The sequence below is a fragment of the Macrotis lagotis genome, chromosome 1 (assembly GCF_037893015.1).
Source record: "Macrotis lagotis isolate mMagLag1 chromosome 1, bilby.v1.9.chrom.fasta, whole genome shotgun sequence".
Classification (NCBI taxonomy): Eukaryota; Metazoa; Chordata; class Mammalia; order Peramelemorphia; family Peramelidae; genus Macrotis; species Macrotis lagotis.
In genome coordinates this window covers 32780393-32794957 of record NC_133658.1, presented here as the reverse complement: position 1 = coordinate 32794957, position 14565 = coordinate 32780393, and the positions used below count along the sequence as shown (strand labels likewise).

At 42.2% G+C, this 14565-nt stretch overlaps 1 protein-coding gene across 2 annotated transcripts in view; it reads left to right on the top strand.

Annotated features, from left to right (window-relative positions):
• Nucleotides 1-14565, top strand: part of SUCLG1 (succinate-CoA ligase GDP/ADP-forming subunit alpha) — a 37762-nt gene that overhangs the window by 11572 nt on the left and 11625 nt on the right. For both annotated transcript variants that reach the window (XM_074196116.1, XM_074196120.1), the window contains exons 2-5: nt 3954-4057; nt 8475-8591; nt 11194-11406; nt 11568-11625. In XM_074196116.1, the coding sequence (XP_074052217.1) occupies nt 3954-4057; nt 8475-8591; nt 11194-11406; nt 11568-11625 (492 nt within the window). The remainder of the gene's footprint in view (nt 1-3953; nt 4058-8474; nt 8592-11193; nt 11407-11567; nt 11626-14565) is intronic.

The window sequence follows — 14565 nt, the reverse complement described above, 5'->3', positions numbered from 1 at the left end:
AGGGAGGGGCATGAGGGGGTTTTGGACTTGGGTTCAAATCTTGCCTCTGCTGCTTACTCCTTTTGTGATTTGGAAAAGAAACCTCTGTTTCTTCATCAGTAAAGTGAAGAGTTTAAATTAGATAACCTTTAAAACCCTTCCAAACTCTAAATTCTTCTAAAAATCTTTCTAAATTCAGTTTCTAAATTCCTTCTTCCCCATTTTTATTTGTTGACATCTTACCCTGAAGCATTTTTTATGTTTGTTGCACTAACACTTTAATACTTCTGTTATCGGTGTCTCTGTCCTCATCCTTTGCAATTCTCACCAATATCTCCCTTTGATAGGATGGAAGGTCCTTGAGGGTAGGAGCCATCCCAGAAAGCCCACATTCTCAGTTCTGGAGAGTGGGGAGTAGCCCTGCAGCAAGGTCCTACTCCTAGGCCTCATGACCTGGGGAGGGTCCAGTACCTGTGGAGGACAAGCCCTGTCAGCTTCTCTCAAATTGGAAGAGTTTTGTGTATGGTCAGACTGGAAGGCTGTCACTTGACAGGTCACCAGAGGCTGAGTCACCCCAGGTAATGCTTGGAGAGGTCAGGAGGTTGGTCACCAGGTGCCAAGTGCTTTGGCCATGGTAACTCAGGAGCCCAGATCAATGTAATAGGTATTTGACTGCCTTGAATCTTACTGCACTTAGAATATTCAGCATTCTTCTGCCATTCTTAAATGACAAATTCCTGGAGTAGAGGCCCTAGATTTTGGTTCTCCTACATTGCTTAGCACACAGCACATAATAGGAGCTTAATAAAGGTTTGTTGAATAAATGAACATGCACTGGCCCACATGGTTTGCCTTTGAGTTGCTTATTAAAGGACTCTCCCAAATCATTAACTCATGTTAACACAAGCCATGTATTTATATCATTTTGCTGTGTGTATATTGGTTCTTGTCCAGTTCTGTTCTCCAGTTCTACCCTTTTTACTCTCCACCTCTTGGTCACTGGGAATCTCCTGGGATTCTTACTTCCAAAGGTAATATATGACAGTCAGACTTTAGGCCTTAGACTAGCCAGCCACATGCTCACCCTCTAGAAGCAGCAGAGGAGACTCAGTAGTTTTGAAGGATAACTTCATGTGCCCCCGTCCGATTTTTCCCCTTCCTCTTTATTGATTGAAAGTAGGAAGCTGGTTGTAGTGGAAAACTGAAGGCTGCTCTACCAGCAGCTAGCTGGGAATCACTTCAAAATGATTTCCCATTTTTCACTTTGTGATTTCTTTTTTCCTCCTCCCCACCCCTAATTTCTCATTTCTTCCATATTTGATATAATTTTGCCTTCCAAAGTTTTGTAGTTGGTTAGTTACTACTGACTTAAAGCTGAATGACCCCCAGGAAACCATTTAGTCTTATCTCATTTTACAGATTAGAAAGTCTTGGAGGTTAAGGGTCCCATCTCAGGTCACAGAACTCGGGAGGAATATTTTATTTTGCATTTTAGCCACAGGCCTGCCAGAAGTAATTTATATCAATTTAGATTATTGTAAGCATATTTTTTTTTTGCCTCAAGGAGAAGTCCAAAGTGGCTGAGCCCTCATGCTCTTGAAAATCTAACACAAACCATTTTTAAATTATAATTTATATCATTCCCTGATGGTAGACAAAATTCTATAGTTAAGATTGAGCAGAGATTTACTATTTAGGTAACTGTTCAATTCACAGTTTACTTGATTGAACAGAATAGTAATCACTCTGTGCTAACTCTTGGAAAATCCTTCCAAGGATTCTGTAGCTCGTCAAAGGTGAATTTGAGGTACTTTGGTTAACTAATATATATTCAAAGACTTAATTCCTTCTCTTAGTCTGATCATTCCCTCATACTCTTGAGGCATGAGCACAGAAGGCATTGCTCTTTAGTGGATCAGTCAAAGACCTAGGCTCCATGTTTGGTGTTCTGTCTAAATCTATTCAAAGGGAGAACCCCAAGTTGCTCCCCAAAGCCAAAAAAGTTGTGTTTAGGCCTTGGCCAACGGGGGGATAAAGGATTCATTTGGTGTAGGGCCTTATTTCAGACTTAGAGACCTGATGTCCTGATCCTCTTCTAGGGGAAAAGGACAAATACAGTAGTTAAAGGAATACTAATAAAGGTTTTTCATCTGGTTGAGACCAAGGACTTCAGACTAAAGGATTGTTCTAAGAGCTTGTGTAATATGTATTCCAAGGAAGGAAGTGAAGGCTGGGGCTTGATGCTTCACACGGTGAGAGGTGGCTTCATTCCCCGGCACTTTCTTCTGCTTTTGATGAAATCATTTGTTGAAAATATGTTCATCATTAAACAAGGCCAAGTGACTGGTAGGAACATACGCCATCCGCTCTAAGGTGGCGGGCACGTATGGTCCAGTGATCTGTGACTGGGTATCAGGAAACTGTTCTTGTCTTGGCTCTGGCACTAATTGGATAATTTATCTTGGGCAAACTGGGCCTCAGATTCTGAATTTACATAATGAAGGCATTGGATGAGTTGGTTTCTGAGTTCCTTTTAATAACCAACTTGAGCTTCCTATTTATTAATAACTACATGGAAAGAGGACTGTGCCTGGTGCTACGGGCACATCCAGAGAACCTGTAAGATGATGTTCCTGCTTCTCCATCAAGGGAGAGGACCCAGCTGGGTATGAGATAACACCCAGAAAAGATGGATGCTGAGGTCCAGACCCAACTTCAGCTGAAGAACCCATTCTGTCTGCCATCTCCCCATCTCCCCTGGGTGAAGGTTCAGGGCCTGAGCTGGCCTCCTCTCCCCCAGCTCCCTTTGGGGCCTTGTCTTCCTCCACTAGACTGCAAGCTATTTGTGGGCAGGGACTGGCTTCTTGTTCTCGTGTTGGTGTCCCCCAAGTTCAGCATTGTATCTGGCATGGGAAGAGGCGCAGTTTCCTTCCCTCCTTCCTCCCTTCTCCTCTTCCTCTCATATATGTTATCAGGGCTATTTCCAAGACCTAACTTAGAGCCTAGCGCAGAGTAGGCCCTTCTTTCATTTATTCTTGGAAGGGAAGCAGTGGCAGCACTGTTTCTGCCTGGGAGAGTTGAGGAAGATGAGAAGGAAGGCCTTGGAGGCATGGAGAGCGGTGCGGAGTCGAGGGAACAGTGTGCAGCAGGTTTTAAAAGGAGAGTGGCCTGAAGGCCAGGCTCCATAGCAAAGGAATCCCATGAAATCTGTGTCCAAAGGTTTGGTAGAGGAGGAATGATGCAGGAGCATTTATTAAATGCTTGCTGTATGCTAGCACTGTCAGGGAAGGAGGGAGGTGGCAGGGAAGTGGCTGGAGTTATAGGACTGACCTTCCCTTTCCAGAAATTGTGGTCACATTTATTTACTTGTCATTCCCAGAACAAGAGATGGAAAGAGCATAATGGTGATATATTGGTGGTAGCTTGGGAGGAAAATGGTGGGGGGGGGCATTTTCTCTCTAATAGAATAAAGAGAACCCTATCCAAAGCTGAGGGGTAGAGCTTCTCCAAGTGGGTCCTGGGGTCCTGCCAGGAGGTATTTCAGCAGGAACAGGGCAGGAGGAAGGCTGGGGGAGCCCCAGAAGAGCTTGAGGGCCACTGCTTTCTGGCCTTCTGGGTCTTGGCCCCTCAGACCCAGTGTTGATAGAGATTGTGATGCATTTGTTTGATGGAAAGAGACTGCAGGGTCTTAATGACCAAGGTCAGTAGTCAGTGGCCACAATGACTGGGTGGCCAGGAACGCATTTCTAGTTTAATCTCTGCTATTTTAAGTCTCAGCCTTTCATTGGCTCAGTTTACAGAATTGGAAATGGAGAAGACCTAGCAGTCTGCCGGATAATGTACAGAGTCAATAAGCTTTTGGATCCTGGAGTGTCTCAGCTGCTGAGACCCAAGTGTCCCCCAGCGTCCTTGCTTTTGACGTGGCCATTGTGACCTGGTGTCGCTCGTTCTCATCGGGCATTCTCTCTTTTCAGTGCAGCAGAGTGGAGTCTGGCATTGCACCTACACGGCCTCGAGGCAAAACCTCTACATTGATAAAAACACCAAGGTTATCTGCCAAGGTTTCACTGGCAAGCAGGTGGGTGTCTTGGAGGGATTGGATTAGTTTGCTATTTTTTTTTTCATAAAATGGATGTAGACCACTGAGTGATTGTTCCTTGTTTGCTTCTGTGCTGCCCAGGGTAACCCATTGTTCATGTTGTGCTTTCCCCAGCTTTCTGAGGTGATGTTTTTTAATTGTTGTCATGGCAGCTGGTGCTATTTGGTGACCTGCCAAGTGACAAGATCCACAGTTCTGTGAATTGGAAGGCTGTTTTTACTTTGAGATTACTTTAAAAATTAAACACAGATGGTTAATTCATGAAGGTTTTGAAAAATCAATTTGGATAGAAAAATATTTCTCATAAAATGTCATTCCTTTTATTATTTGATTTTTTTTTTTCCTGAACTATTTCTGGTTTAAAATGTGAGTGACTTCATTAGTTTTCCCTGTCCTCCCCTCCCTTTCTCCCTCTGGCCCCATTTCTTTACAGATAACTTTTATCAGTAAGGTTTTTTTATACATTTATGGGACAAGGACAGTTGATATTCAAAGCAATAACCTTGAGACAATTGTGTTTGAACCAAAAAAAAAAAAGAGAATTAAGTTTGGCACATCAGCAGTAAAGACTAAGTCCATTTTCTGTGGCAGCTGTTGAAGACATAATCTCTGCCTTCAAGAAGCTTACTGTCTAGTAGGGGGAAAAATAAGTAAGTATACATACAGATAGCTTGGTAAAGACATTTTAATGTGTTTTATTCCCTGAAAGCAGGTGTTTTGTGCAGGGTCATTCTATTCACCAAAGGATTTCATTATCCAGAACCCCCCCCCCCCACACACACACACACTTCCTAGCCATAAAGTGAAAGCTCCACATATAAGCCCCGTGTGGTTCTACTCATGTTACTGTCTATGTACAAACACCTATGTAGAAACATCTGTGCACTAGCACAGATGGCAGCTTTCTCCAGTTTTATTGATCTTGGAGTCATTGAGACTTAGAATTTGAGCTTCCCGTGGTCAAACAGCCAATGAACCTGTCCCTATTCAGCTTGCCTGGGTGGATCTTGGACAACAGGCACACACGGCAAGAGTTGTGGACTGGATGTGTCGGAGTTTCAGTCGATTGGACACTCGATGATGCAGGAATATCCTGCCAGTGCTGAGGCCCCAGAGTGGGGGGTCGGGGGTGGGCAATCGTGGGATGGGCTTCCTTTCCCAGGCGAACTGTTAGCCCCTCCTGTGTGGCCCGTAGCAGATGACTGTTGGTTCAAACAGTTACATTTGTTCTACAGTTCCCTTATAGTCCATTGTTTCTGTTCATATCGTGCTCATGTTCTACCATCAGAGTCTAACTGTCCTAGTTACTACTGTTTGTTCATTCAGAAGCTGTTATTGTGAAGGTGATACTTGGGGTTGAAATTTAAAGCTTATTTCCATGGGGATTCTGCATTTTGGTTTCATCTCAGCTCATTAGTTCTTTTTTTCCCAGGCACTCTTTGTTCCACATATGAATGAGAGAAAATTTTATTTCTTAATAAGATACCCAGCAATGCAAATTGCCAGTGGCTGCCAACATTCATTTCACATATTGACTTTTATGAGCTGCTAAAACTGTTGTGAAGAATGTGTAGTAAAACCCAAATAAAAGCTTGTTGTTAACTGTTTACTGGCCTGGGGAGGCACAGGAAGTGGACAGTTTTCTTTTCTGTAAAAGGAAGAGACTGGCTAGATGATATTTAAAGGGTTTTCCAGATTCATTATATGATTCTGCAATTTTAAACAGTATCTGAAGGGAAGGACCCTGACACCCAGCATGTCTGTATTCTTTTTGGTCCAGATCTGTGGTTCTTTGGCATAGGGAATTCCTTCTGCCAAATGAAGTTTGGCTGCTTGTCTTTCAACTTAGAGTCAAGTCTTTGGAAACAGTCTGGAACCTGCAGTCTAAGTGACTTGCCACAGGCTCTGAGACTAACTCCTTTCTGCTTGCCACAGGCTTGGTTAAATTAGACCTGCCAGGATTTTTACTTCTGGCCAACTTGATATGCACTGTCCTTTGGATGCCTATATATTTCCCAATACTGAATGCGGAGCTCAAAAACCCTTCTGGTGGTTATGTTCAGGGATGGAATTGGACATTTTCAAAGACATCTAGCACCTTTGGGTGGTCCTGAGCCAGACACATTTACAGAAAAGGCTCCTAGTCTTCTACCTCAGTTGCCAAGTGAGGCATCATCATTGACTTTCCAAACCATTGACTTGACTATTTGAGCAGTAACTTTACTCATTTTCCTGATATTATTAGAGAATGCAATTTCACCTAAGTGAATTTCCCACATAGACAAACTTACTTCTTAGCATCCATAGCTTTGATGTGGAAGAACCTTCCTTGCCTGAATGTCATGAGAAAATTGGTTCAAGGAACTGGGTCTGTTTAGCCTGGTGGAAAGGAGCCTCAAGGAACCCATACCTGTCTTCAAGTATTAGGATGGCTGTTCTGTGGAGGAAAGACTGAGTCTTTTTGTCCTCGGCAACCTGAACCAGGACAATCAGGTGGGATTTGTAAAGAGGCACCTTGAGGTTGGATGTCAGGAAAAACTTCCTCTCTCTCTGAGCTGCCATAGGTTCATGACTCCCCAGCTTAAGAAACCCTGAACTGGTTCTGGTTAAAAGCAGTGAGGCTGCTTTGGAGACTATGTGGGTGTTCCCTCACCTCATTGGAGGCCTGCTCAGTGAGCTTTGGTGGGGGATGTTCTAGGCCTGGGGCAGGCCTACAATATTCACCTGTAGGGCAGTTCAGATGATTTCTGAAGCGCCTTCCAACATTGGCTTTTAGTTTTTATGCCTTTTTGATGAGTAAACTGCTTGTAAAATTGTAAAACTGAAAATAAAGGAAATCTTTAATAAAGAAGAAAAAGGGGGTGGCTAGGTGGCACAGTGGATAGAGCACCAGCCCTGGAGTCAGGAGTACCTGAAGTTCAAATCTGACCTCAGTCACTTAATTACCTAGCTGTGTGGCCTTGGGCAAGCCACTTAACCCCATTTGCCTTGCAAAAAACCCTAAAAAAAAAGAATGTTGAAAATGACTTTTACATGTAATTGAAAAAAATTTAAAAAGACAAAAAATATATACATATGATTATTTGCAAACTACTTAAGGTCATATTTCTAGTCCTGATATCCAATTCATTAATCATTTGTATATTAAAACTGAGCACTTTAGTTTATTAAAGTTATTCAAGTCTTATCACTGAAATAATGTGCTTAACATAACATGAATGTATAAACTGCAAATTTTTGAAACCCCACTTTGCCTAGTAACCTGAGTCACATTTGTTATGCTCATGATTGGTTATTGAATTCTGTATGTGACCTCCGAGAAGTTTTTCTTGGGCTATTTGGCTCAGAAGAGCTAAAAGATTGGATGCCCCTGGTCTAAAGCATCTTATTTGTATGGTGACACCATCCTTCTACACTTGATCTTAGCCAAAAGGCCAAGAAGCGATGACACCATCCTTCTTATGATGATAATACAAATGGTATTTTCCCAGCTCTATCCCACATTTCACCTTATAATTCTTATCAGTAGATATTGTGGGAAAGATATCAAAGGGGAGATTTAGATTCCCATATGTTCTCCAGACCTGATTTTACTCATCAGCTTCAACACTTCCATATCTCCGGTCTTTTCTGTTGCCACCAACAGGTAGCAAAATGGGCTGGTTTGAATTGATTTCCTTCTCCCTTCCCTATCCCTCCTAGAACAGTTACCAATGATTAATGGAATACCTCCCAGCAGGAAGACATAGAGAAGATGCAAAATACCTGAATATTCCACAGACTAATTAAATGGCCTCTCAATCATTGAGATTGACTCACTTTGACCTATAGTTTTTTCCTGTTCAGAAGTCTAAATTTTCAACAAAACTCTTTTACCATATTTTAAAATGTCCCTTAAATATTATGTTTATATGAAATGAACTGATGAGTTTTCTAGATGACTGAAGTCTGTGAACTGAAAATTTTATATAAACCTTTTGTAAATGGATATCTTCCTAAAATATATCACATTAAATGGCACCAGGACTCCCCCCGCCCCCCCCCCCATTCTTTTCCTCCTTCCCTATTAGGTTCAAGTCCAAAGGGCATGTGCCAGGACTGTGTCTAGCTCGTGGATCAGCCAAGTCAGTTGTTCCAAAGCTTCTCTCAGGTTCACACATGTGTTCTGGAGTCTTTAGGGTTCTGGGAAATGACCTTCAGATTAGTGACACTACTCTTTGGGAGAGCCCCACCAATGAAATGATATTTTTAAAATGGAAATAGGGCTCAGCTTTTCCCATCTGGATTATCAGTTTGTTTCCATGGCAAAAGGTCTAAAATGTGTTGGACTGGGTTTGTTACTCATGAGAACTTCACTTTTTCTCTTTATCATATTTCTTGTGCCTTTCTCCCCCAGGGCACCTTTCACAGCCAGCAGGCGTTGGAATATGGCACGAAACTGGTTGGAGGAACAACGCCAGGGAAAGGAGGCAAGACGCACTTGGGCTTGCCAGTCTTTAATACTGTAAAGGAGGTAATGCATAGTAATGCTTGCCTGGTAGGAAGGCTTGAAAGCTCTTCTTAAGCAGGGATTTGAATTAGACTCTTTGGGGACTGAAAACAGCTGGATTTAATCTTAAATAAAAGTCATTTTGTGGGCTAGCTGTGGCAATCCCTTCCCATCTCACCCACAGACACAAGACACACACACACACACACACACACACACACACACACACTCACTCTCAGTCACTCTCAGTGATCTCCTAGGTTGGAAATTTCTGCTGTAGATGATCAGAAAAAGAAGTATGATATGCAAAGGACTTTGTTCTTACTGCATTTTTTAAATAGAGCTGTGATTTCATCCTGCATTGGGTAGAGGAGACCCCCTTCTGTACTAATGCAAAATACTACATTACAAGCTTACTGGGGACCCCAGACCTTGATAATTAGACAGCTCACTAACCTCTAGGCTACCCTGCTTTTTTTTTTTTAAATTTTAGATTTTTGCAAGGCAAATGGGGTTAAGTGGCTTGCCCAAGGCCGCACAGCTAGGTCATTATTAAGTGTCTGAGGCCGGATTTGAACCCAGGTACTCCTGAGTCCAAGGCCAGCGCTTTATCCACTACGCCACCTAGCCGCCCCTACCCTGCTCTTCTTTTAGCATTTTTACTGTGAGTTTCCTTTGAGATTTATGTGAAGAATCTCTCCCTTCTCATTTGGAGAACATAGACGGTTAAGAGCCAAGGTAGCTTTCATAGGCCTATTCCTTTCTCCCTCATCATGCCAAGGGGATAACCCCACCACCTCCCCCTACAATTTGGGTATGAGGAAGCATTCTTAGACCCTTGGGGGGGGGTCTTCTTACCTGTCTTCATTTTCTTACATGTCATTATCCCTTCAATGGTAGAGTTCTTATTAATAATAGTAGTAGTAGCAGTAATGATAATATTGATAGCTATCATTGACATGGCACTTTAAGGTTTACAGAAAAACTTTGTGAATATGATCTCATTTGATTCTCACGGTAACCCTGGGAGATAAGTGCAGTTGTTGTCCTCAGTTTACAAAAAAATTGTATTTCTGGATTCTAACTGAATTCCAATTCAGATCTTCCTGACACCAAATGCAGCTCTTTAACTGCAGTAGCCTCTATGAGGCATGCAATAGAGTGAACTGAGCCAAGAACTTGTCAGGACGTTTAGGTTTAGGTTCTGCCTCAGATACCACTGACTAGCTGTGGTGACCTTAAGCAAATCACTTAGCCTCTATTTGTCTTATTTTAGTCATTTGTAAAATGGGCACAGCAACATCTATTTATCTGTCTGTCCATCTCTAACTTACTCTCTTCCAGGGCTGCTGAGAAGACCAAATGAGAAAACAGATGTTAAATGACCTGGCAAATTACATTATTATTTAATACATTTTAGTTAGTATTGTTACTGTTTTAAATTTTATCAAAATTTTGTTAACTTTTTGTTTTTACATCTTATTCATTTCTTGATATAGCTCTACTCCCCACTGAGCACCTTTCCTTAAAAGATTGAAAAAGAAAGAAAAAATAAGTGGGTCAGGAAAGCTAACCAACAAGTTGACTCTGCTGCATTCTACTCCCAGAAAATCCCTTCTGCAAAGAAGGGAGAATTGCATTTTTTCTACTGTGAATCCAAATGTTTTTAAAAAAAATCCAAACAAAAAACTAACCACAAAACTTTCATCATGAATTCTGTTTAATCTGCACACAATTCTATATTGGTACGTCCTTTGCCTAGGCTGCTGATGATAATACATATCTTTAGAAAAAAACCTGAAGACAGGTTCGGAATATTTTATTTTCACCAACTGAAAATTCATGTCAATAAACATTGAATATATAGAATTCTTCTTGAAGCCCTGCGGTGTATACAGCTCAGATAATGCCTAGCCCCTGACCCATGGAATTAAACTTGAGTTGGGGATGTAATTTTCATTCCAAGAGGGCTTGTTAACTCACAAATTACAGGTGCTGAGGGGTTGGTTGGGAGGATAAATGAGGGCTTATGAGAGGTTCTGTGTCTTTCTCTCCCTTTCATTGGGTGTCTGGAAGAAAGTAAAGGAAGGAGACAGGATCACAGGACCATCTTGGCAAACTCTGAGCAGTACCCCAAGTGTATTTGGCCCCAAAAGGAGGATGTCACTCTGGGGTCCATAGGGTTCATAAAAGTCAGAAAAGGAGACATATTCAGCAATGAGTCTGGGTGCCCAGCCTGGAACATTTTCAGGAAACTTGGGCTGTGAGGAGGAAACCTATTCTTACCTATTCCTTCTTTAGGCCCCTGGATATACTAAGAAGTGCCTAGTGGTGAATCTCTTTTATTAAAAATAATATTATATAATGTTCGAAAGCACTTTAAGGCACTGAAAACTTTACAAAGCAGTATTTCATTTGATCCTCACAATCCTGTTTGCTGTTGTATGAGATAACTGAGGCAGAGAGAGAGGGGAAAGGACTTGCTCAGGGTCACACAGTTATTAAGTGTCTGAGGCAGGACTGGTCACAGGACTTCCTAGTTCCAGGCCCCTTATCTGTAGGAAACCCCACCTTTCTGCCTGTAAGATTTCCTTGTAAAGCCTACATCCCACGATTGATATTTCAGGCCAAAGAACAAACTGGAGCCACCGCTTCCATGATTTATGTGCCTCCTCCCTTTGCTGCTGCTGCTGTGAAAGAAGCTGTGGAAGCTGAGATACCCCTCGTCGTGTGCATCACAGAGGGGATCCCACAACAAGACATGGTGCGAGTTAAACATTCTCTACTCCGGCAGGGGAAGACGAGGCTTATTGGCCCCAATTGCCCTGGAGTCATCAATGTAAGTTTACAAAAATTTAAATAAAGACAAGCCAGGATTTAGCCTGTTGTGGGGTTAACACCTATGAGCTAACCTGAGCTTTCATGTGATTTATTTGTAATTCTCAGAGAGTTTAAAAAAATCTTTTCTCAAATGTTTGCTTCTAATTTACTTTCCTTAAGCCGGGGGAATGCAAAATCGGCATCATGCCTGGCCACATTCACAAGAAAGGAAGAATTGGTGAGTATTGAGCGCTCTCTCTCCTTTTTTGTTGTTTTTCTTGTTCTCAAAATCCCCTTTATCTTAAAGTTTGAAAACATGGAGACTTTTAAAATGATGCTACGCTTTATACACTTAATTATTAGCTTTATTAATGACTTTTTTATATATCTTAGTCAATTTCTCTAAAATCTCCCTTCTCGGGGCAGCTAGGTGGTGCAGTGGATAGAGCACCGGCCCTGGAGTCAGGAGGACCTGAGTTCAAATGTAGTCTCAGACACTTAATAATTACCTAGCCATGTGACCTTGGGCAAGTCACTTAACCCCACTGCCTTGTAAAAACTAAAAAAACTAACAAAAATAAAAGCTCCCTTCTCCTTTAACTCTTTCTTATAACAAAAAAAAAAAAGTCAACAAAACTCTTGAATACAGCACATGCCCCAGTCAAATGATTTGAAAACCTGAGCTGATATGTAAAGTCTTCATACTCCAGTCATTCTGCATTGTTAAGGGAGAGTTAAAAGGGTCCAAGAGAGAGGCGGCTAGGTGGCACCGGCCCTGGAGTCAGGAGTACCTGAGTTCAAATGTAGTCTCAGACACTTAATAATTACCTAGCCGTGTGGCCTTGGGCAAGTCACTTAACCTTGTAGAAACCTTAAAAAAAGGGTCTGAGGATCAGCTTTTGACTTCATGGGCTTTTAGTTTATGTACTAGGATGAACCCAAACCACTGGTTAGAGCTGGAGACTGGCTCAGGAAGCTCTGCTTTTCCTTGTTGCTTTGCTTGGGTAGGTGGTGGCCCTCTGTGCACCGTTTTCTGTCTCCGGAGCAAGGTTGAGTTTGGGGCCACTGTCACTGAGGGGCTTTGACTTTAAAGTAGAAAGGAAGCTCTTGGAAGGCAGGGACTGTTGAATATATGTCTTTATATCCTAGCACTTGCATGCAAACGTTTGTTGAATTGACGTTGATTCCTACAAAGCCACAGAAACACTTTTAGAGCTCCCCTTTCCTTCTTTATTGGGTTGATTAAGTGATAGCAACCCTGAATTGTCAAGATAGCCTTGTGGCTTGTATGGGCCATTGATTCTGAGGGTGGGTCTTCTTTATTGGTAGGACCAGGGCATCAATGTTATGATTTTAACAATCATACCTCATTCATTTTTGAGACATGAGCTTTTTTCCTCGTTTTCTTTTCTCTTGGTTGTTCATTTCATTATCCAATTACTAGCCAATAACAGGAATTTCTGGATTTTCCTAGAATGGGTCATTGATCCAGAAGTGGAAAGTTCAGTATTTCACTTGCTAGTTTTTATTTAAAATTTTTCCACTTTTCCCCTTTCTTCTCAGAGCGCTTAGGGAGGTTTTGCTGGCACTTGCTTAAGTTCTCTAGGTAAGAATCAAGATTTTGTTTTGAAATTAGTCAACTAACCACATTTTAGAAATTTCCCGGAGGCAACAGGATCTGATGAGAAAAGAAGAGGGCTGAGGTCAGAGCCAGCAAAGAAGCCTGAGAGGTAGGAGGGAACTGAGGAAAGAGGGGTGTTGAGGAGACTTTGTTAGTCGAGAGAAAGAAGTGGAGGGGGCAGACTATTTAGTTAGTCTGAAGGAATAGACATTTAGCCACATCTACATCTATATGATGGTAGGATAGGTTTTATTTTATATTTTTCAGTCTGATTTCTTTCATAGAGGGATCTCTGGGTGAGCCAATAGCCTCAATCACTGTGAATCTGGGAGGGTTCCCAGACATGGAGAGGTTAAGTGACTTGCTCTGCTCACATGGCCTCCGGGGAGCCTTCTCTCTGTGACATACCTTGCCTTGGCAGAATTTATGAATTGCCTCAAAGCATGGGGATGGGAGCACTTATTCATGAAAAAGGACACAAGGAGAAATGTTTTCTCTACCTCCCCTGCTTCACAGTTCTGGGAAACAAAACTCCTTTTACTAATGACCACCCCTATGAGATCGCTGTACAGAACCATGCAGAGTGACCAGGGGAGTCAGGGACGGTGGCCTCGTATATTGAAGAAGATGAAGGGACATTCTCCATGATGCTGGCAAACACCTTTGGCAAGCTCACATCTTCTGATGTACAAATTATTCAATGTTATTAATTAGAAAATCAGTTATATCTATGCTTATCTCAAGGGAGTGTATTATGGGCATGAATCATATATGACCTATAAATAAGGAATTCTATCAGCTAGGGGAAACCAACCAATGAGAATTGATATCCCTGAGTAGGTCGTGGGGTTCTGTTGGTATTCATGCAGTGAGAGTGAAAGCTCTAATGAAGACCCACAGTCTGTGGGGCATTGATAGAAGGGCCTGAAGAAGAGCTTCACCATCAGACAGGCATGGGACAGGGAGGATCCACCTGGAGGAGGCCACCAGCCTTGTGGAGCATGAGAACAGTGCTTTGCATGATCAGTCTGTATTCTAGAATTTTACTGGGCCCCTTTAGGAGAGGAGTCAGCAACAGACCTACTCATTTGATCTCTTTAAAATCTTCACTGTTCCCATTGGATATGTAATGTAATCACAGGTTCAAAGATTTCTTAGGCAGTTACCTAATTCATCTCTGTTATTTTACTGCTTAGTCAGCTGAAGTTCAGAGAGGAGGGAAAGACTTGCCCAAGACCTCTCAGGATAGAGGAGATTTGAACCCAGGTCTTTTGATGTTAAAACAGTATTCTTCCCAATACACTATATTCTATGCAGTGGTGTCTGGTCTGCTTTGAGTGGCAGCACCAGGAAGGCTGTGCTGGGTGAAAAATTAGCTTTCAGATCTCTTGGCATCCCCCTTAGCCATCACCTCAGATTGGAAAAGTAAGAGGGGCAGTTATATCTTTGTCTTTTGTGTGATGATACCTTTCGGCCCCATTACTTTTTCCCAGGGTTTTAAAGGACCTGAGGCGCATTCATTTTCTTGAGGGAAAGGGATAAAGATGGAAGACAAGG